General features: G+C 47.3%; 1 protein-coding gene across 3 annotated transcripts in view; it reads right to left on the minus strand.

Moving 5' to 3' along the window:
• Positions 1 to 457: 457 nt before the first annotated feature.
• The window catches only part of LOC117402019 (E3 ubiquitin-protein ligase Rnf220-like), a 127,189-nt gene continuing 102,449 nt past the window's right edge, over positions 458 to 25,197 (minus strand). For 2 of the 3 annotated variants that reach the window (XM_059008343.1, XM_059008342.1), the window contains 10 exons: positions 23,548 to 23,602; positions 22,835 to 22,927; positions 22,708 to 22,750; positions 22,285 to 22,331; positions 19,540 to 19,657; positions 18,992 to 19,079; positions 18,545 to 18,628; positions 13,167 to 13,263; positions 5,441 to 5,515; positions 460 to 1,172 (listed from right to left, as the gene is read on the minus strand). In XM_059008343.1, the coding sequence (XP_058864326.1) occupies positions 1,101 to 1,172; positions 5,441 to 5,515; positions 13,167 to 13,263; positions 18,545 to 18,628; positions 18,992 to 19,079; positions 19,540 to 19,657; positions 22,285 to 22,331; positions 22,708 to 22,750; positions 22,835 to 22,927; positions 23,548 to 23,602 (772 nt within the window). In that variant the 3' untranslated portion in view covers positions 460 to 1,100. Of the gene's footprint in view, positions 1,173 to 5,440; positions 5,516 to 13,166; positions 13,264 to 18,544; positions 18,629 to 18,991; positions 19,080 to 19,539; positions 19,658 to 22,284; positions 22,332 to 22,707; positions 22,751 to 22,834; positions 22,928 to 23,547; positions 23,603 to 25,197 lie in introns of all 3 variants that reach the window. The other variant, XM_059008344.1, reaches the window with a different exon arrangement.

A 25,197-nucleotide genomic window follows, 5' to 3' on the forward strand; every position in this document is an offset into this window, starting at 1 on the left:
GTACAGTGGGCTAGTTCACTAGCCTTGAGACAGGCTATGGGAAAGACACATGTGAAGGACGTCAGGCCCAACTGAGCACACATATGGAACCAACTGTACCAGAGTAACACCACACGTGAAGTGTGACTGGAACTACCTGGACAAGGTAACATCCAAGGACACAAGCAAAGACCACCTCCCTCTACCCCTCCAACAGCAAAGATCACCTCCCTCCATCCCTCCCTCCATCCCTCCACCAGCAAAGACCACCTCCTGCCATTCCTCCATCAGCAAAGGTCACCTCCCTTCACCACTCCAACAGCAAAGCCCACCTCCCTCCACAAGCAAAGACCACCTCCCTCCAACAGCAAAGATCACCTCCCTCCAGCCCTCCAACAGCAAAGATCACCTCCCTCCAGCCCTCCAACAGCAAAGATCACCTCCCTCCCTCCAACAGCAAAGATCACCTCCCTCCAGCCCTCCAACAGCAAAGACCACCTCCCGCCATCCCTCCATCAGCAAAGATCACCTCCCCACCCCTCCAACAGCAAAGACCACCTCCCGCTATCCCTCCATCAGCAAAGACCACCTTCCTCCATCAGCAAAGACCACCTCCCTCCATCAGCAAAGACCACCTCCCTCCATCCCTCCAACAGCAAAGACCACCTCCCTCCATCCCTCCAAGTCACTTTAGCTGGATTTTAACTCCAGGTCCCTGGGTAAAGGTATAGCATGCTACTGAATCAGCCATGTTGCTAGTTGCAGCTAAGTGAAGCAGATGTGATGCTGTTTATCACATTCATTATGAGATGTAAGCACCAGCTTTCAGGACCTCTGAAGCCTCTTCAGGTGTGTACATTGAAAGTGGAAATGTAATGAAAACCTGGAGCCGTATTTTACATTTTATTTTATTAAAAAACAAACAAACAAGCACAAAATGAATTGTAAAAATCAGAATAGTAAAAACAAGAGTTTTCTATTGTTTTTATTGTAATACATATATCTGGTGTTTAAAGTTTCGTTTAATTTTCTCTGTGCTGTTCCGATTCAGCACGCCGGCGCCTCGCAGCGCTGCTCCATTGAAACCTTGGAATCCCCAGTCAGGGACGCCTCAGGGCAGGTCACAGGTAGACCCTGCGCAGGTCAGCTGGAGAGGTGATGGTGCTGCACTGCGGGCATAGCTTCTTCAAACCCTGGAGGATTAGAGAGGGAGAGGGAGAGAGGCGTTGAATAAGAGTTGCAATCACAACCACTTTCTGCCAGGTAATTATGGAACTCATTGAGAACACTTCATACAAGAACAGACCCTTCTTCACAAACTTCGAATGAAAACATTATTCACATAGTAATAAAGGCATCAAGAGAGATTGTTGTATTCTTATTTTAAACAATTTTAAAACATTGGCATATCTAGTGACCAGCGTTTGGGTTCAGCCCTCTCTAAACCACCTTGTTTTGTGTTGAGAGGCACACATTTACGAGATGTTAGTTCACTTGCTTTTTTCTAAAATAAAAGACTGTCACAAAGACGGCCAGAGTGGGTGGCGTCAGACCAGAAAAGGAATACACAGACAGAGACGGTGGTGATGATGAGCTGAGTGCAATGGCTGCACTCAGCGTTTATTTAACAAATAAAAGGGTTGTAAACAGCACAAAACAGGACACGGCACTGGTAGCCAAAAGAAACATATAAACAAAACGGACTAAACACTTAACAAACGGTGCACGGAGACAAACAAACACGGTGAGTACAAACAACTATTATATTTACGATCTTTCTTCACTTTACTTTTACTCCTCTCTCTCTCACCCGTTCTCCTCTTCCGAACACCCAACCCTGACTGACTAAAAATGTGCCTATTTATACTGTTGTGCTGGGATTCAATTACTAATTAATTATTCACTTGAATCCCAGCACGTGAATTAATTCTGTGCAACCCCGTGCTCACATATTACATTTAACCAGCACGTGAAGTGATTTGTGCTCTCCTCGTGCCTAAATACAAATCTACACTTTTTAAATACACGTGAAACACAGACCCGTTTATATCCCGTGTACCAATCTATACACCAACATTTACACACGCAACATACAACACATAACACAAATGCACACAGGGGCGGGGCGCTTTGCCACATATACCCCCCCTTGTGCGCAGCACACATGGCCTCAACGGCCACCTCCCCCCTTAAAAATCCAGCAGTCCAGGACAAAGTCTCGGGCTGGGAAGGGAGGCTTCAGTGGGCCCATGGCTGGCCATGCTGTCAGCACCCCTGCCGGTAGTGGCACGGCTGACAGCCTGTTGGTCCCGTCCTGCAGCGAAAAAGCTGCGGGGGCAGGTGGTCCCCCGACCTCCCCCTTCTTCGTAGCCGGCAGCTCCCTCCTGTGGGGCTCCGGCCACAAGACCTCCTGCAGCGAAACTGCTGCTGGGGAAAGTGGTCTCCAAACCTCCTCCCCCTTCTTCGTGGCCGGCAGCTCCCCTTTCTGGGGCTCCGGCCACCGTACTCCCTGCGGAGGTACGGGCAGCAGAGGCAGCTCCTGCTCCTCTGCTCCGGGCGGTGGCGGAGGCAGAGGCAGCTCCAGCTCCTCTGCTCCTGGCGGTGGTGGAGGCAGAGGCAGCTCCAGCTCCTCTGCTCCTGGCGGTGGTGGAGGCAGAGGCAGCTCCAGCTCCTCTGCTCCTGGCGGTGGTGGAGGCAGAGGCAGCTCCAGCTCCTCTGCTCCTGGTGGTGGTGGAGGCAGAGGCAGCTCCAGCTCCTCTGCTCCTGGCGGTGCTGGCTCCCTCTGCTGTGGCGGCTGGGCATGTGCGCGCCGTGCTGCCTTCAGCAGCATAGCTAGAGGCTGCTGGGGGACACCAGCATCCTGCCCTTCTCCCCCCCAAAAATTTTCAGGGGGTTGAGCCTGTAACTCCTCCCCTTCTGGCTCTTGGGACGGCACCAGCAGGTATTCACCCTCTGCTGGTGGAGGTGGGACCAGCAGGCATTCTCCCTCTGCTGGCAGCTTGGGTCCTACGGCTGTGGAAGCCCCGACTTCCCTCTTTTTGGGCTGTGGACGCACCGACTCCTCCCTTTTGGGCTGTGGACGCACCGACTCCTCCCTTTTGGGCTGTGGACGCACCGACTCCTCCCTTTTGGGCTGTGGACGTTCGGGCTCCCCCCACTCAGGCGTAGGACGTTCGGGCTCCTCCCACTCAGGTGTAGGACGTTCGGGCTCCTCCCACTCAGGCGTAGGATGTTCGGGCTCCTCCCACTCAGGCGTAGGACGTTCGGGCTCCTCCCACTCAGGCGTAGGACGCTCAGGCTCCTCCCACTCAGGCGTAGGACGCTCAGGCTCCTCCCGCTCGGGCTGTGGACGCTCAGGCTCCTCCCATTTGGGCTGTGGACGCTCAGGCTCCTCCCATTTGGGCTGTGGACGCTCAGGCTCCTCCCGCTTGGGCTGTGGACGCTCAGGCTCCTCCCGCTTGGGCTGTGGACGCTCAGGCTCCTCCCGCTTGGGCTGTGGACGCTCAGGCTCCTCCCGCTTGGGCTGTGGACGCTCAGGCTCCTCCCCATAACTGCGGAAGGGACAGTGGGCGAACAGGTGATCCTGGTCGCAGAGGAGGCACCCCGGCGATGGCTTGTTACATCGCCGTGGATGCCTGGCCCTTAGGCGGCACTCCTCCTCCCTGTCCTTCACCTCTTTATCTGTCTCTGCCTCCCGCTTGGGCTGTGGAGGCAAAACCAGCAGGCATTCACCCTCTGCTGGTGGAGATGGGGACAGCAGGTACTCCTCTGCTGGTGGTCCTGCTACCTGGGCTGCTGTTCCGTTTATCGTTGCCTCCAGGTAGCTGAGGAGAAACTCCACACCTTCCTCCAAGGTGTTTGGGGTGTGTTCCTGCTGATAGGCCTCCCATCTCTCACTGTCCATCATCCACAGGGCCCGAACGACTATGGGCAGAGCCTGGGCCTCCAGCCCAGCATTCTCCAGGAACCAGTCCCGCCATTTTGTGGCGTCTTCTGCCATTATATATATATATATATATATATATTTTTTTTTTTAAACAAAACCCCTCCTGGTCTGACGCTTGGAGGCTCGGCTATCCCACGATGACACCACGTGTCACAAAGACGGCCAGAGTGGGTGGCGTCAGACCAGAAAAGGAATACACAGACAGAGACGGTGGTGATGATGAGCTGAGTGCAATGGCTGCACTCAGCGTTTATTTAACAAATAAAAGGGTTGTAAACAGCACAAAACAGGACACGGCACTGGTAGCCAAAAGAAACATATAAACAAAACGGACTAAACACTTAACAAACGGTGCACGGAGACAAACAAACACGGTGAGTACAAACAACTATTATATTTACGATCTTTCTTCACTTTACTTTTACTCCTCTCTCTCTCACCCGTTCTCCTCTTCCGAACACCCAACCCTGACTGACTAAAAATGTGCCTATTTATACTGTTGTGCTGGGATTCAATTACTAATTAATTATTCACTTGAATCCCAGCACGTGAATTAATTCTGTGCAACCCCGTGCTCACATATTACATTTAACCAGCACGTGAAGTGATTTGTGCTCTCCTCGTGCCTAAATACAAATCTACACTTTTTAAATACACGTGAAACACAGACCCGTTTATATCCCGTGTACCAATCTATACACCAACATTTACACACGCAACATACAACACATAACACAAATGCACACAGGGGCGGGGCGCTTTGCCACAAAGACATATACATGTTCTTACACCTTTATCTAACATAAATAGCTAATGTTATTGTTGTGCTCAATGTAGTGCAGCACAAGAAACTAATGTCACCCTTCCACAGGAAAAAAGTTTGAAGTGAAGGGTTTTATCACTTGTACAACATGTAATGTAATCTACATGACAAAATGCCATGTGGACTTGCTTACATAGAAAAAAACATCACGACAGTTAAAACAGAGAATTAGCGAACACAAGGAAAGGGGTCTTGCACTCTGTAGACACAAGAATACAGAGGGGAATAGGTGGGGTTCAGTACTTCAGGACAGACCTCCACTACACAGAATCTGTAATGAATGGTAACAATTCAGAGGCTGTGTGGTCCAGTGGTTAAAGAAAAGGGCTTGGAACCAGGAGGTCCCCGGTTCAAATCCCACCTCAGCCACTGACTCATTGTGTGACCCTGAGCAAGTCACTTAACCTCCTTGTGCTCTGTCTTTCGGGTGAGACGTAGTTGTAAGTGACTCTGCAGTTGATGCATAGTTCACACACCCTAGTCTCTGTAAGTCGCCTTGGATAAAGGCGCCTGCTAAGTAAACTAATAATAAAAAATAATAATAACAACACTGCATATGAATTGAGAGAGATAGGAGAGAGGGGTCTATTACAAAGAATTTCAGATGGCTGTATCACTTATCTATACATACAGATAGATAGATATTATACAGTATATTATTACAGTCATTGTTATTATGGTAATGTACTCACGAGTGATCTGAGCCAGCAGTCTTCGCAGTGGATGTGCCAGCACTGTATAGAAGCCACAGGGACAGAGTAAGAGCCCTACCAGAGAACAAAGAGACCAGCACAATTCAGAACCCAACATCAAACACAGGCTCCAGACACAGCACAGAGAGACCAGCACAACTCAGAACCCGACATCAAACACAGCACAGAGAGACCAGCACAACTCAGAACCCGACATCAAACACAGCACAGAGACCAGCACAACTCAGAACCCAACATCAAACACAGCACAGAGACCAGCACAACTCAGAACCCAACATCAAACACAGCACAGAGAGACCAGCTCAACTCAGAACCCAACATCAAACACAGCACAGAGAGACCAGCACAACTCAGAACCCAACATCAAACACAGCACAGAGAGACCAGCACAACTCAGAACCCAACATCAAACACAGCACAGAGACCAGCACAACTCAGAACCCAACATCAAACACAGCACAGAGACCAGCACAACTCAGAACCCAACATCAAACACAGCACAGAGACCAGCACAACTCAGAACCCAACATCAAACACAGCACAGAGACCAGCACAACTCAGAACCCAACATCAAACACAGCACAGAGACCAGCACAACTCAGAACCCAACATCAAACACAGGCTCCAGACACAGCACAGAGAGACCAGCACAACTCAGAACCCAACATCAAACACAGCACAGAGACCAGCACAACTCAGAACCCAACATCAAACACAGGCTCCAGACACAGCACAGAGAGACCAGCACAATTCAGAACCCAACATCAAACACAGGCTCCAGACACAGCACAGAGAGACCAGCACAACTCAGAACCCAACATCAAACACAGCACAGAGACACCAGCACAACTCAGAACCCAACATCAAACACAGCACAGAGACCAGCACAACTCAGAACCCAACATCAAACACAGCACAGAGACCAGCACAACTCAGAACCCAACATCAAACACAGCACAGAGAGACCAGCTCAACTCAGAACCCAACATCAAACACAGCACAGAGAGACCAGCACAACTCAGAACCCAACATCAAACACAGCACAGAGACCAGCACAACTCAGAACCCAACATCAAACACAGCACAGAGACCAGCACAACTCAGAACCCAACATCAAACACAGCACAGAGAGACCAGCACAACTCAGAACCCAACATCAAACACAGCACAGAGACCAGCACAACTCAGAACCCAACATCAAACACAGGCTCCAGACACAGCACAGAGAGACCAGCACAACTCAGAACCCAACATCAAACACAGGCTCCAGACACAGCACAGAGAGACCAGCACAACTCAGAACCCAACATCAAACACAGGCTCCAGACACAGCACAGAGAGACCAGCACAACTCAGAACCCAACATCAAACACAGCACAGAGACCAGCACAACTCAGAACCCAACATCAAACACAGCACAGAGACCAGCACAACTCAGAACCCAACATCAAACACAGGCTCCAGACACAGCACAGAGAGACCAGCACAACTCAGAACCCAACATCAAACACAGCACAGAGACCAGCACAACTCAGAACCCAACATCAAACACAGGCTCCAGACACAGCACAGAGAGACCAGCACAACTCAGAACCCAACATCAAACACAGCACAGAGACCAGCACAACTCAGAACCCAACATCAAACACAGCACAGAGACCAGCACAACTCAGAACCCAACATCAAACACAGGCTCCAGACACAGCACAGAGAGACCAGCACAACTCAGAACCCAACATCAAACACAGCACAGAGAGACCAGCACAACTCAGAACCCAACATCAAACACAGCACAGAGACCAGCACAACTCAGAACCCAACATCAAACACAGCACAGAGAGACCAGCTCAACTCAGAACCCAACATCAAACACAGGCTCCAGACACAGCACAGAGAGACCAGCACAACTCAGAACCCAACATCAAACACAGCACAGAGACCAGCACAACTCAGAACCCAACATCAAACACAGCACAGAGACCAGCACAACTCAGAACCCAACATCAAACACAGGCTCCAGACACAGCACAGAGAGACCAGCACAACTCAGAACCCAACATCAAACACAGCACAGAGACCAGCACAACTCAGAACCCAACATCAAACACAGGCTCCAGACACAGCACAGAGACCAGCACAACTCAGAACCCAACATCAAACACAGGCTCCAGACACAGCACAGAGACCAGCACAACTCAGAACCCAACATCAAACACAGCACAGAGAGACCAGCACAACTCAGAACCCAACATCAAACACAGCACAGAGACCAGCACAACTCAGAACCCAACATCAAACACAGCACAGAGAGACCAGCACAACTCAGAACCCAACATCAAACACAGCACAGAGAGACCAGCACAACTCAGAACCCAACATCAAACACAGGCTCCAGACAGAGCACAGAGACCAGCACAACTCAGAACCCAACATCAAACACAGCACAGAGACCAGCACAACTCAGAACCCAACATCAAACACAGGCTCCAGACACAGCACAGAGAGACCAGCACAACTCAGAACCCAACATCAAACACAGCACAGAGACCAGCACAACTCAGAACCCAACATCAAACACAGCACAGAGACCAGCACAACTCAGAACCCAACATCAAACACAGGCTCCAGACACAGCACAGAGAGACCAGCACAACTCAGAACCCAACATCAAACACAGCACAGAGAGACCAGCACAACTCAGAACCCAACATCAAACACAGCACAGAGACCAGCACAACTCAGAACCCAACATCAAACACAGCACAGAGAGACCAGCTCAACTCAGAACCCAACATCAAACACAGGCTCCAGACACAGCACAGAGAGACCAGCACAACTCAGAACCCAACATCAAACACAGCACAGAGACCAGCACAACTCAGAACCCAACATCAAACACAGCACAGAGACCAGCACAACTCAGAACCCAACATCAAACACAGGCTCCAGACACAGCACAGAGAGACCAGCACAACTCAGAACCCAACATCAAACACAGCACAGAGACCAGCACAACTCAGAACCCAACATCAAACACAGGCTCCAGACACAGCACAGAGACCAGCACAACTCAGAACCCAACATCAAACACAGGCTCCAGACACAGCACAGAGACCAGCACAACTCAGAACCCAACATCAAACACAGCACAGAGAGACCAGCACAACTCAGAACCCAACATCAAACACAGCACAGAGACCAGCACAACTCAGAACCCAACATCAAACACAGCACAGAGAGACCAGCACAACTCAGAACCCAACATCAAACACAGCACAGAGAGACCAGCACAACTCAGAACCCAACATCAAACACAGGCTCCAGACAGAGCACAGAGACCAGCACAACTCAGAACCCAACATCAAACACAGCACAGAGACCAGCACAACTCAGAACCCAACATCAAACACAGCACAGAGACCAGCACAACTCAGAACCCAACATCAAACACAGGCTCCAGACACATCACAGAGAGACCAGCACAACTCAGAACCCAACATCAAACACAGCACAGAGAGACCAGCACAACTCAGAACCCAACATCAAACACAGCACAGAGACCAGCACAACTCAGAACCCAACATCAAACACAGCACAGAGAGACCAGCACAACTCAGAACCCAACATCAAACACAGGCTCCAGACAGAGCACAGAGAGACCAGCACAACTCAGAACCCAACATCAAACACAGCACAGAGACCAGCACAACTCAGAACCCAACATCACACAGGCTCCAGACACAGCACAGAGAGACCAGCACAACTCAGAACCCAACATCAAACACAGGCTCCAGACAGAGCACAGAGAGACCAGCACAACTCAGAACCCAACATCAAACACAGCACAGAGACCAGCACAACTCAGAACCCAACATCAAACACAGCACAGAGAGACCAGCACAACTCAGAACCCAACATCAAACACAGCACAGAGACCAGCACAACTCAGAACCCAACATCAAACACAGCACAGAGACCAGCACAACTCAGAACCCAACATCACACAGGCTCCAGACACAGCACAGAGAGACCAGCACAACTCAGAACCCAACATCAAACACAGCACAGAGAGACCAGCACAACTCAGAACCCAACATCAAACACAGCACAGAGACCAGCACAACTCAGAACCCAACATCAAACACAGGCTCCAGACACAGCACAGAGAGACCAGCACAACTCAGAACCCAACATCAAACACAGGCTCCAGACACAGCACAGAGAGACCAGCACAACTCAGAACCCAACATCAAACACAGCACAGAGAGACCAGCACAACTCAGAACCCAACATCAAACACAGGCTCCAGACAGAGCACAGAGACCAGCACAACTCAGAACCCAACATCAAACACAGGCTCCAGACACAGCACAGAGAGACCAGCACAACTCAGAACCCAACATCAAACACAGCACAGAGAGACCAGCACAACTCAGAACCCAACATCAAACACAGCACAGAGACCAGCACAACTCAGAACCCAACATCAAACACAGCACAGAGACCAGCACAACTCAGAACCCAACATCAAACACAGCACAGAGACCAGCACAACTCAGAACCCAACATCAAACACAGGCTCCAGACACAGCACAGAGAGACCAGCACAACTCAGAACCCAACATCAAACACAGCACAGAGACCAGCACAGGCAACAAACCAACCCTTCCTTGACGCATTTAGCTGAAAAACGACGGTGTCCATAACGCATTGACTGTCTACTGAGACAAGATTTAAGGCCAAATCTGGTGTTTATTGGCTGTGAGTGGTTTATGTTTCATGTAATTTTATAGAATGTATTGGAAAAGGGTCTGGGGGCCAAGGGGCTTCCAGCATGTGGACTCGTCAGACAGCCAGCCATGTTCATATAAAATATATAGAATATAAAATAAACAGCCCTGCAACTCCTCACCCTGCCCTGGAACTGTGAGACTTACACAAGTGCCCTCATTGAAACCTACAGCAGCAGCTACACCTGTAACAGCACTGACAGCGTGGATCACACACTCACAATGTCAATGACAGAACCTACAGCAGCAGCTACACCTGTAACAGCACTGACAGCGTGGATCACACACTCACAATGACAGAACCTACAGCAGCAGCTACACTTGTAACAGCACTGACAGCGTGGATCTCACACTCACAATGACAGAACCTACAGCAGCAGCTACACTTGTAACAGCACTGACAGCGTGGATCTCACACTCACAATGACAGAACCTACAGCAGCAGCTACACTTGTAACAGCACTGACAGCGTGGATCTCACACTCACAACGTCAATGACAGAACCTACAGCAGCAGCTACACCTGTAACAGCACTGACAGCGTGGATCTCACACTCACAATGACAGAACCTACAGCAGCAGCTACACCTGTAACAGCACTGACAGCGTGGATCTCACACTCACAACGTCAATGACAGAACCTACAGCAGCAGCTACACCTGTAACAGCACTGACAGCGTGGATCTCACACTCACAATGACAGAACCTACAGCAGCAGCTACACCTGTAACAGCACTGACAGCGTGGATCTCACACTCACAATGTCAATGACAGAACCTACAGCAGCAGCTACACTTGTAACAGCACTGACAGCGTGGATCTCACACTCACAATGTCAATGACAGAACCTACAGCAGCAGCTACACCTGTAACAGCACTGACAGCGTGGATCTCACACTCACAATGACAATGACAGAACCTACAGCAGCAGCTACACTTGTAACAGCACTGACAGCGTGGATCACACACTCACAATGTCAGAACCTACAGCAGCAGCTACACTTGTAACAGCACTGACAGCGTGGATCTCACACTCACAATGTCAATGACAGAACCTACAGCAGCAGCTACACTTGTAACAGCACTGACAGCGTGGATCTCACACTCACAATGTCAATGACAAAGCATTCAGAATGTTTAAACCACAACAGGTTCTCTATAAACAAATTAAATAAATAAATCTGTTAATATCAGCTTGTTTATTTAGATTTCAAGATTCTATAATTAAATTATGTTGGGTGGCTCCCTCTAATCAAGCTGAGAGAGTACCGATGTCCCAGGAAATGAGTTGATCGTGAAATAAGTTGATCAAGTTCTAGAATTTAAAGGGGAGGTTCCATTGTTTCTAATGTAAACGAGCCTAGGCTAGGAAATAAGTAGATCGGATATATTAATGAACAATAAATAATTTAAAATTAATTTTGTGAGTATAATTTATATCAATTAGTAGATCTGATTTATTCGGCAGCATGCTGCTAGATAAGATGATGTGAATATCCTTTTAGATCCAATATATTAGCCTAACAAAAATGCATAATTTAAAATGACTTTTGTACGTATAATTTACATTAACATGTAGATCGGATATATTCGACAGTATTACGCTAGATAAGGGAATGTGAATATCGCTGTAATATATAAGCAGCAAATAAATAATTTCAAATGAATTGTATGATTGTACATTTCTGATTGTGTATTTCTGTTTGTGTAACAAACGTTAACTAGCAAAATGTGTTCCGTATTAATGTTATTTTGCATTTCTGGTGGTGTTTTTGTTTTGGGAAGCACTACAGTATGGACAGCAGGTATGCAAGCGATTGACCAAAAGTTAAAGCATGAGTTTCAATCATGGAAAAAATGAAGCTCCATGCTGCGATTACTAACTAGGCCACGGAGCACATCAATCACACGATGTACTTGAAAAACGTTGCTTATAAAGTATTATTACTTTATATTTGTTCTTTCATTTATTTTTACATACAGTACTTTGTATAATTAGGACAGAAAACAAACAGGAGACTGGTTATCATAGTGCATGTATTTCAATTACAAGTTTGGGACGAAACAATACATTAATTAATTAAAAACTAAAGAGATAACGTCTTAAACCGTGGTAAAGATTTTGTGTTGTGAGAGAGATCATACAGTATATGTAGGCTACTGTATATCAGCATCATTTTAAAATGGTAAATCCCTGTAGTACAACAACCAATAAGACATATAACAAGAAAGAGATACAGTATATTGAATTAAAGTGAATTATCACGATTTAAAATCATGTAGATATACACATATATACGGTATCTCTCTTCCTCATTATATATGTCTGTTGTCTTGAATAAAATACGACTTGCCCTGCTAATAATATTATGGATGCAGCATGTCATTATATTACTGAAACATTTTAATTTTGATTAAAGATTGACAACATTTTGACGTGTAAAATCATTTAATATATAAATAAATCTCCGCGATCACACACAAACTACATCAGACTGATACTGATGTTATAAAAGCATAAAAAGACAGAAGTTTAAAACAGTTTACCACAGAAACAGCCGTCGATCACACATTTTAAAGTTCAAACGAAAAGACAGTGGCACGAACACGCACCAACATACACAGTCTAGTAAATAAAACAGCCAGATAAAAATAAAAAGCCATGCAGTGAACCTCCCCTTTAATCAAACTGGAGCCCCGCCTTACTTTTGTCTACTTTTGCCTTGCTGCGCTTGCGAGATCAACTTATTTCCTACGACACCGGTATTTCATTCTCTTTCACTTTTTGTATGATAGACACAGCAGAGTGCCTGACAATGAAATACACTCCCAACTCGATTAGAAGGAGCCACCCAACACTTACAAACATACATTCTAGCCAAGCACTGAAGCAATGTATTGAAAGAGGGAGCTCACCAGACAGACGTGGCAGTGGTACAGCTCCCTCTGCTGCAGTCTTCGGGTGAGGGCGCTGATCTGAGCCCTGAGGGACTCCGCACTCTCCCTGGCACTGCTGAAACATCACACACACACAGCAGCAGGGTTAAAACAACAATCACTTACACTTAACTTCATAATAATCCTGCTGGTGCCCTCCCCCCCATCCCCCACATCCCCCCCATCCCCCCCATCCCCCACACCCCCACATCCCCTAGCCTACTGTGGGGTCTCCAAAAGTGTCCCACAGTAAAAGCACAGCAAAGTGTAATAAAGCACGGTAAAGAATAGCGATGTATGGTACAGCATATTAATAAACATGGCAAAACAGGGTAAGCTATAGTGAATGTATGGGAAAACTGCAGAAATATGACAGTAAATTTTTATAAGGGCTGTCTTACAATACAGTTTGTTCATAACTTTTGATTATTTTTCCCTAGTTTATTAGCCCTCGCTGTGTGCATTCGAAATACAAGCCTTCCGTGCACAGCTTGATAACTGTCCCCACCTCCCCCAACTCGCTTAGAACATGCAGGCTGGACTGGACAGTGTGTGAGTCTCTTACACCAAAACAAACACAACATGCAGGCTGGACTGGACAGTGTGTGAGTCTCTTACACCAGGACATACAGAACAAACACAACATGCAGGCTGGACTGGACAGTGTGTGAGTCTCTTACACCAGGACGTACAGAACAAACACAACATGCAGGCTGGACTGGACAGTGTGTGAGTCTCTTACACCAGGACGTACAGAACAAACACAACATGCAGACTGGACTGGACAGTGTGTGAGTCTCTTACACCAGGACGTACAGAACAAACACAACATGCCGAGCAGACTGGACAGTGTGTGAGTCTCTTACACCAGGACGTACAGAACAAACACAACATGCCGAGCAGACTGGACAGTGTGTGAGTCTCTTACACCAGGACGTACAGAACAAACACAACATGCAGACTGGACTGGACAGTGTGTGAGTCTCTTACACCAGGACAAAACAAAAACACCTCCAGAAATGCAAAATAACATTAATACGGAACACATTTTGCTAGTTAACGTTTGTTACACAAACAGAAATACACAATCAGAAATGTACAATCATACAATTCATTTGAAATTATTTGCTGCTAATATATATTACAGCGATATTCACATTCCCTTATCTAGCGTAATACTGTCGAATATATCCGATATGCATGTTAATGTAAATTATACGTACAAAAGTCATTTTAAATTATGCATTTTTGTTAGGCTAATATATCGGATCTAAAGCAATAGTCACATCATCTTATCTAGCAGCATACTGCCGAATAAATCCAGTCTACTAATTGATATAAATTATACTCACAAAATTAATTTTAAATTATTTATTGTTCATTAATATATCCGATCTACTTATTTCCTAGCCTAGGATCGTTTACATTAGAAACAATAGAACCTCCCCTTTTAAATTCTAGAGCTTGATCAACTTATTTCACGATCAACTTATTTCCTGGGACATCGGTACTCTCTCAACTTGATTAGAGGGAGCCACCCAACATAATTTAATTATAGAATCTTGAAATCTAAATAAACAAGCTGATATTAACAGATTTATTTAATTTGTTTATAGAGAACCTGTTGTGGTTTAAACGTTCTGAATGCTTTGTCATTGACATTGTGAGTGTGAGATCCACGCTGTCAGTGCTGTTACAGGTGTAGCTGCTGCTGTAGGTTCTGTCATTGTGAGTGTGTGATCCACGCTGTCAGTGCTGTTACAAGTGGAGCTGCTGCTGTAGGTTCTGTCATTGACATTGTGAGTGTGTGATCCACGCTGTCAGTGCTGTTACAAGTGTAGCTGCTGCTGTAGGTTCTGTCATTGTGAGTGTGTGATCCACGCTGTCAGTGCTGTTACAAGTGTAGCTGCTGCTGTAGGTTCTGTCATTGTGAGTGTGAGATCCACGCTGTCAGTGCTGTTACAAGTGTAGCTGCTGCTGTAGGTTCTGTCATTGACATTGTGAGTGTGTGATCCATGCTGTCAGTGCTGTTACAAGTGTAGCTGCTGCTGTAGGTTCTGTCATTGACATTGTGAGTGTGAGATCCACGCTGTCAGTGCTGTTACAGGTATAGCTGCTGCTGTAGGTTCTGTCATTGTGAGTGTGAGATCCACGCTGTCAGTGCTGTTACAAGTGTAGCTGCTGCTGTAGGTTCTGTCATTGTGAGTGTGTGATCCACGCTGTCAGTGCTGTTACAAGTGTAGCTGCTGCTGTAGGTTCTGTCATTGTGAGTGTGTGATCCACGCTGTCAGTGCTGTTACAAGTGTAGCTGCTGCTGTAGGTTCTGTCATTGTGAGTGTGAGATCCACGCTGTCAGTGCTGTTACAGGTGCAGCTGCTGCTGTAGGTTCTGTCATTGACATTGTGAGTGTGAGATCCACGCTGTCAGTGCTGTTACAGGTGCAGCTGCTGCTGTAGGTTCTGTCATTGACATTGTGAGTGTGAGATCCACGCTGTCAGTGCTGTTACAAGTGTAGCTGCTGCTGTAGGTTCTGTCATTGACATTGTGAGTGTGAGATCCACGCTGTCAGTGCTGTTACAGGTGCAGCTGCTGCTGTAGGTTCTGTCATTGACATTGTGAGTGTGAGATCCACGCTGTCAGTGCTGTTACAAGTGTAGCTGCTGCTGTAGGTTCTGTCATTGACATTGTGAGTGTGTGATCCACGCTGTCAGTGCTGTTACAGGTGTAGCTGCTGCTGTAGGTTCTGTCATTGTGAGTGTGTGATCCACGCTGTCAGTGCTGTTACAGGTGTAGCTGCTGCTGTAGGTTCTGTCATTGACATTGTGAGTGTGAGATCCACGCTGTCAGTGCTGTTACAGGTGCAGCTGCTGCTGTAGGTTCTGTCATTGACATTGTGAGTGTGAGATCCACGCTGTCAGTGCTGTTACAGGTGCAGCTGCTGCTGTAGGTTCTGTCATTGACATTGTGAGTGTGAGATCCACGCTGTCAGTGCTGTTACAAGTGTAGCTGCTGCTGTAGGTTCTGTCATTGACATTGTGAGTGTGTGATCCACGCTGTCAGTGCTGTTACAAGTGTAGCTGCTGCTGTAGGTTCTGTCATTGTGAGTGTGTGATCCACGCTGTCAGTGCTGTTACAGGTGTAGCTGCTGCTGTAGGTTCTGTCATTGACATTGTGAGTGTGAGATCCACGCTGTCAGTGCTGTTATAAGTGTAGCTGCTGCTGTAGGTTCTGACATTGTGAGTGTGTGATCCACGCTGTCAGTGCTGTTACAAGTGTAGCTGCTGCTGTAGGTTCTGTCATTGTGAGTGTGAGATCCACGCTGTCAGTGCTGTTACAGGTGCAGCTGCTGCTGTAGGTTCTGTCATTGACATTGTGAGTGTGAGATCCACGCTGTCAGTGCTGTTACAGGTGCAGCTGCTGCTGTAGGTTCTGTCATTGACATTGTGAGTGTGAGATCCACGCTGTCAGTGCTGTTACAAGTGTAGCTGCTGCTGTAGGTTCTGTCATTGACATTGTGAGTGTGAGATCCACGCTGTCAGTGCTGTTACAGGTGCAGCTGCTGCTGTAGGTTCTGTCATTGACATTGTGAGTGTGAGATCCACGCTGTCAGTGCTGTTACAAGTGTAGCTGCTGCTGTAGGTTCTGTCATTGTGAGTGTGTGATCCACGCTGTCAGTGCTGTTACAAGTGTAGCTGCTGCTGTAGGTTCTGTCATTGACATTGTGAGTGTGAGATCCACGCTGTCAGTGCTGTTACAAGTGTAGCTGCTGCTGTAGGTTCTGTCATTGACATTGTGAGTGTGAGATCCACGCTGTCAGTGCTGTTACAGGTGCAGCTGCTGCTGTAGGTTCTGTCATTGACATTGTGAGTGTGAGATCCACGCTGTCAGTGCTGTTACAGGTGCAGCTGCTGCTGTAGGTTCTGTCATTGACATTGTGAGTGTGAGATCCACGCTGTCAGTGCTGTTACAAGTGTAGCTGCTGCTGTAGGTTCTGTCATTGACATTGTGAGTGTGTGATCCACGCTGTCAGTGCTGTTACAAGTGTAGCTGCTGCTGTAGGTTCTGTCATTGTGAGTGTGTGATCCACGCTGTCAGTGCTGTTACAGGTGTAGCTGCTGCTGTAGGTTCTGTCATTGACATTGTGAGTGTGTGATCCACGCTGTCAGTGCTGTTACAGGTGTAGCTGCTGCTGTAGGTTCTGTCATTGACATTGTGAGTGTGAGATCCACGCTGTCAGTGCTGTTACAAGTGTAGCTGCTGCTGTAGGTTCTGTCATTGTGAGTGTGTGATCCACGCTGTCAGTGCTGTTACAAGTGTAGCTGCTGCTGTAGGTTTCAATGAGGGCACTTGTGTAAGTCTCACAGTTCCAGGGCAGGGTGAGGAGTTGCAGGGCTGTTTATTTTATATTCTATATATTTTATATGAACATGGCTGGCTGCCTGACGAGTCCACATGCTGGAAGCCCCTTGGCCCCCAGACCCTTTTCCAATACATTCTATAAAATTACATGAAACATAAACCACTCACAGCCAATAAACACCAGATTTGGCCTTAAATCTCGTCTCAGTAGACAGTCAATGCGTTATGGACACCGTCGTTTTTCAGCTAAACATGCAGACTGGACTGGACAGTGTGAGTCTCTTACACCAGGACGTACAGAACAAACACAACATGCAGGCTGGACTGGACAGTGTGTGAGTCTCTTACACCAGGACGTACAGAACAAACACAACATGCAGGCTGGACTGGACAGTGTGTGAGTCTCTTACACCAGGACGTACAGAACAAACACAACATGCAGGCTGGACTGGACAGTGTGTGAGTCTCTTACACCAGGACTTACAGAACAAACACAACATGCCGAGCAGACTGGACAGTGTGTGAGTCTCTTACACCAGGACTTACAGAACAAACACAACAAACACAAATTCACAAGCACGTCCCTGAATTATTTCAAACGGACTGTGTGTGTAATATTTCAATGCAAGTGTATTGCCCATGTTTTGTGATGTCTCGTGTGAGAGACTCTCTCCCAGGACCCCCTTGTAAACAAGATGGTGCGCCTCAATGGTTATTCTCTTGGGACCAAATAATTAACAAAATACCAATTGAAATTTCACTAAGATTTGAATAAAATACCAATTGAAATTTCACTAAGATTTGAATAAAATACCAATTGAAATTTCAATAAGTTTTGAATAAAATACCAATTGAAATTTAAATAAAAGATTTTAATACAATACCAATTGAAATTTAAATATAATATTTTAATAAAATACACATTTCATTTTAATAAAAGCTCTTTGAGTGATCGACCCTCTCCAATTGGTTCACTTACTAAGAAATAAATAACTTACCCTGTCCCCTCATTCGCTAAGCCTTCTTCCTGTAGTGTGCTGGGCTCCACATCCCAGGACTGGACCCTGTCTTTGATTGGGTTTCTACAGTGTCCATGGTTACAGAAAGCAATAATGTCATTGGATCACTGAAACATGAGTGTAATCAGGCTCACTAACTAACCAAATGACCAGGAATGACCTCATTAACATCAGGTACACAAATCAAAATGTCTTTTTGTAAAAGTTCCAAATAACTGATGTGTAGTAATTCGATACACATGGAAGTAGTTTCAAACCCTGTAATAAAAAGCAGGCTGCTGTAGTACATATTATATACAAGCTGCTTAAAAGAAGGAAAAAAAACATTTGAAGGGAAAGTAATAGAATTCCCTAGTAGTTGATCGTTCCCTGTGCACTGTAAAGCAATTTGTTTAGACGGTCCTGGTTGCTTGTGTGAAAGGATACTGCGTGTGAGTGAGGTGTGAGGAGTCGTCAGGGTCCGAGTCAATCTCCAGCTCACTGTCAGGACTGGGCGGGGTCCCCACTCTGCAGCCTAGAGATAGGGAGGGAGCACTGAGATCACGAAGCTAGCGCAGAACATCCCGCTCGTACACTACCAACTACAGACATAGATACATGAATAAAGGGAATTAACTCTGGACTGTGTTCTTTTCTTTTAACATGATTTCTAACATGGACTTCTCTCTCTCCTGCAGCCATTCTTCTAGTCATTATTATTTTTTTATTTAAGAATTCTAACAATTCTATATAACAGGATCAAGATATGCTGAAACCGGAGAAGCACAGACCCTCCCCCACAAACCCAAACTAAACCTGAATTTGAATCTTAGAAATACTTACCCAAATACTAAAAAATAGACTACAAGTCTTTTTCAATGTCTTCCATAGAAATACTAATAGAAACCTAATACATTCAATGGCAAACATTGCCTTCAATTGCCTGTGCTTGCCCGGTGCGTTCTGGTGCTGCACACTTCAATGCTCTGCAGTACCTTTGCTGTCCAGCAGTGTGTGTGCGCTGCTCTGAGCTGGGCTGCGGTACTCCAAATCCTCCAGACTGTCCCCCTCAGACTCTGGCAGCCTCACCCCCTTCAGAGAGAGGATCTCCAACTGCACAAAGAAACAAGAGGGGAGCCCGTCAGCACAGCACCCACACTGACGCTGACACACACACCAAGAGGGGAGCCCATCAGCACAGCACCCACACTGACACACACACACACACCAAGAGGGGAGCCCAGCAGCACAGCACCCACACTGACACACACACACACCAAGAGGGGAGCCCGTCAGCACAGCACCCACACTGACACACACACACACACCAAGAGGGGAGCCTGTCAGCACAGCACCCACACTGACAAACACACACACACCAAGAGGGGAGCCCGTCAGCACAGCACCCACGCTGACAAACACACACACACCAAGAGGGGAGCCCATCAGCACAGCACCCACACTGACACTGACACACACCAAGAGGGGAGCCCAGCAGCACAGCACCCACACTGACACACACACACACCAAGAGGGGAGCCCGTCAGCACAGCACCCACACTGACAAACACACACACACCAAGAGGGGAGCCCGTCAGCACATCACCCACACTGACACTGACACACACCAAGAGGGGAGCCCGTCAGCACAGCACTCACACTGACACACACACACACACACCAAGAGGGGAGCCCGTCAGCACAGCACTCACACTGACACACACACACACACCAAGAGGGGAGCCCAGCAGCACAGCACCCACACTGACAAACACACACACACCAAGAGGGGAGCCCGTCAGCACAGCACCCACACTGACACACACACACACCAAGAGGGGAGCCCGTCAGCACAGCACCCACACTGACACACACACACACCAAGAGGGGAGTCCATCAGCACAGCACCCACACTGACACTGACACTGACACACACCAAGAGGGGAGCCCATCAGCACAGCACCCACACTGACACACACACACACACACCCACCAAGAGGGGAGCCCATCAGCACAGCACCCACACTGACACACACACACACACACCCACCAAGAGGGGAGCCCATCAGCACAGCACCCACACTGACACACACACACACACACACACCAAGAGGAGAGCCTGTCAGTACAGCACCCACACTGACACTGACACACACACCAAGAGGGGAGCCCATCAGCACAGCACCCACACTGACACACACACACACCAAGAGGGGAGCCCATCAGCACAGCACCCACACTGACACACACACACACACCAAGAGGGGAGCCCATCAGCACAGCACCCACACTGACACACACACACACACCAAGAGGGGAGCCTGTCAGCACAGCACCCACACTGACACACACACACACCAAGAGGGGAGCCCGTCAGCACAGCACCCACACTGACACACACACACACCAAGAGGGGAGCCCGTCAGCACAGCACCCACACTGACACACACACACACCAAGAGGGGAGCCCGTCAGCACAGCACCCACACTTATAAGTGAGAGTACAGAGAATTCAAAAATCAGGATCCACATCAGTGACTAGAAATACTTCATGAAGAAGAAAAGTAATTGATAAGCCGAAAACTCACTATTTTAATAACTAGCTACAGCGTTTAGGCTTCTGCCTTCTTCAGATAGCATGGTAGAAATAGTTAGGTAGACTGATGATGATGTCGTTGTTATATATATATATATATATATATATATATATATATATATATATATATATATATATATATATATATATATATATGTGAATCAGTGGCTGGAAATCCTGGCCTGTGATTGGTTAAAACCTCATCATCAGCGCAACAACAGATTACACCACTGGGCAATAGTCTCCATCTGTCATGTGATTGGTTCACATCACTGTCAGTCCCGCCCCTTTTCAAAGGAACGCCCTTCTCCCCGCACTCACAACAAGACGAAATGGCTGAGAACAATTCTGTGATTTACAGAAAATGAATTATAAAAAAAAAAAAAAAACTACAAAAGAAAGATGCTCCAAACACTAAAATGGTGATTAAAATGTCACTGTCACTGTTTACATTCGACGATGTAAACAAATATGACAGCTGGGATATGAACTGGACTATGCAGCAGTCAGCAAGACGCACGGAGAGCTGGACGCCAGAAGAACTTTTATAACTGCTGTATGTGGACTTCAAAAAATGTTTTATTTATTTATTTACTTATGCTGTATCAGCTATCTTTAAACAACATATATAAAGTCGTATTTATTATCCAACCTTGCCTCGCTTATTTCTTTGACTGATTCATATATTAAATATGTACAGCAGACTCAGCCATAGTGGAAAATTAAATGCCCCTCGGGAAGACTATTGTTACCTGAGGCTTCGGGCATTATAGCCCCGTCGGTAACTATAGTCTTCCCTTGGGTCAATCATTTTCCACTATAGCCCTCCTGTCCAGTCCATATTTACTATATATATACCAAGACTACACTCACCAGACAGTAGATCCATGTTGTACAGAGAAGCAGTTATAACCAAGTTTTACAGCTTATCTGCTGTCCACCAGGCAGCCACCAGGTGTCACTGTTGCAGCTATTTAACTGAAACATACACTGCAGTGCTGTCACTTTCTCTAAATGCAGATGGTATGTATTATATTATGTACTGTAGCATTTTTATGTATATTAAAAGTGGTCTAGATTGCTGTCTATTAAAGTCCCATGCATAGGAAAACCAATTAAAAAAATATATGTCAGAAAGTTGCACCTGCTCATCATCGGCCATCTTCACCCTTTTACACCGGCCAGCTCTGACTGCAAAAAGAACAAACAGAGATAAACACAGAGGCCACCAGCAGGGGGCGCTGCAAGACACTGGGGGAGCACGAGAGAGAAGATAGGGGGATACAGAGTGTGGGAATAAGAAAAAGGTAAAGAGGGAGATGAGGGAGAGAGGGCATATATAAAAAATTATTTTCTCCAATCTAAAAATAAAATAAAAAAAGTAACAGACTGAGAAAACAAAACATAGATTTTCTTTATTCTAGTCTTGGAAACTGGTGTACTTCTGCATTTCTGATCACAAGGAGGGGTTTATGAACTGTGAAAACACGACTACTACTGTTCCCAATGATAAGAATGATAAGAAGCAGCAGACCCTCCTGGTGACGGTTCTCAGACTGTGCCTCACCTCCCAGTCTGCCCTCTCTGTTAGTCTTCACCTGCTGGAATATCTGAAGGGTTCAAAGGAGAAGCTCGTCAGATGGGATGCCCCGGATTCCTGGCTGTGTGAAGTGAAGTGAAGACTCGGCACTCACCTGCTGTCTGTCCAGTTTGTGAGCCTCGTCCCCCGATAGAGGGGACCCCAGGGGTGAGTCACAGGGACGTACACTGCACACTGGGGACAGAGACTGAAACAGAGACACAGGCATTAGTGCACACACACACTCACACACACAGACAGACGTACACACTCACAGACACACACACACACACATAGAGACACACGCACACAGACGCGCACACACACATTCATACAGAGACATAGACACGCACATAGACACACACACACACAGACATGCACTCACACACAAACATACATACAGAGACACACGCACACGCACACACACACACACTCACGCAGAGACACACGCACTCACACACACACACAAACATGCACACAGAGACACACACATAGACACACACACACATAGACACAGACACGCACACAAACATACCGAGACATACACACACAGACACACACACACATATAGACACACAGAGACACACATTCACACGCACACACACAGTAATGCACAAAAACACTGAATCACTCATTTATGTACTCCGTGATACACATACACACACACACACACACACACACACAGACACACACACACACACACACAGTCTTAGTTACTTTCACCCTTTATAAAACTTCACATGTTGCATGTTAACCCTGCAGTTACTAGATTTCCCCCATGTTTATATTCTGCATTTCCTCGGTCTTGTTTTCCGCACACTGACTCACCTGTGCTGGGGGCTGTGTCAGGCTCTCCAGCACTGCTTCACTGTGAAACTGGCTTCTGTGAGACAGACAGAGAGAGACACACAGAGGGTTAGTTTGAGATCTCCATTGCACATTGGCATGCAGTAAAACTTATTGAAATAGAAATCAAGGAGACAAATGTTTTGGCTGTGCCTTCATTCAGTTGTAACCCTTAACTAACATGACTGCAGTTCTTGGGTTTTTTACTGTAAAATAATTTTAGAGATGGTGTTGAGCTCGTCTCTGCATGTCCTGCTCGAGGAGTGACTGTGCTATTGGGGGGGGGGGGGGGGGGGCACATTTTGTTTAATGTCCTAAACTTTTAAACTTTAGGATTGAACATGTTTAAATGACTAACATATTGGGACATTTTTTGTAAGCAATCAGAAAAGCCACCATGAGAAGCCCTCCATAGAGAGCTGTTACTTTTCAAGGATGCAGCATTAGTGTGGATGAGACCGCATACTGTTTGTTTTTTAAATACCTTCTCATACAATCGGTCAATTGCTGTGAACATTTTGTTGTTATGAAATCTATTCTATTTTTTTTGTTTTATACTTTACAAATCATACATATAAATATATTTCTATTGCATATGGGGGGGTCACGGGCTCATCTGGGACTGAGCTGAGCCAGTCTCTGAGCCGCTAACCCCCTACACTGTGCAGGTCTCTGAGCCACTAACCCCCTACACTGTGCAGGTCTCTGAGCCACTAACCCCCTACACTGTGCAGGTCTCTGAGCCGCTAACCCCCTACACTGTGCGGGTCTCTGAGCCGCTAACCCCCTACACTGTGCAGGTCTCTGAGCCGCTAACCCCCTACACTGTGCAGGTCTCTGAGCCGCTAACCCCCTACACTGTGCGGGTCTCTGAGCCGCTAACCCCCTACACTGTGCGGGTCTCTGAGCCGCTAACCCCCTACACTGTGCGGGTCTCTGAGCCGCTAACCCCCTACACTGTGCGGGTCTCTGAGCCGCTAACCCCCTACACTGTGCGGGTCTCTGAGCCGCTAACCCCCTACACTGTGCAGGTCTCTGAGCCGCTAACCCCCTACACTGTGCGGGTCTCTGAGCCACTAACCCCCTACACTGTGCAGGTCTCTGAGCCGCTAACCCCCTACACTGTGCGGGTCTCTGAGCCGCTAACCCCCTACACTGTGCAGGTCTCTGAGCCACTAACCCCCTACACTGTGCAGGTCTCTGAGCCGCTAACCCCCTACACTGTGCAGGTCTCTGAGCCACTAACCCCCTACACTGTGCGGGTCTCTGAGCCGAAAACCTCCTATACTTCGGGTCTCACCTGGGGCTGAGCTGAGCCAGTCTCTGAGCCACTAACCCCCTACACTGTGCGGGTCTCTGAGCCGCTAACCCCCTACACTGTGCAGGTCTCTGAGCCACTAACCCCCTACACTGTGCAGGTCTCTGAGCCACTAACCCCCTACACTGTGCAGGTCTCTGAGCCGCTAACCCCCTACACTGTGCAGGTCTCTGAGCCACTAACCCCCTACACTGTGCAGGTCTCTGAGCCACTAACCCCCTACACTGTGCGGGTCTCTGAGCCGCTAACCCCCTACACTGTGCAGGTCTCTGAGCCGAAAACCTCCTACACTGCGGGTCTCTGAGCCACTAACC

The sequence above is a fragment of the Acipenser ruthenus genome, chromosome 36 (genome assembly GCF_902713425.1).
Source record: "Acipenser ruthenus chromosome 36, fAciRut3.2 maternal haplotype, whole genome shotgun sequence".
Lineage (NCBI taxonomy): Eukaryota > Metazoa > Chordata > Actinopteri > Acipenseriformes > Acipenseridae > Acipenser > Acipenser ruthenus.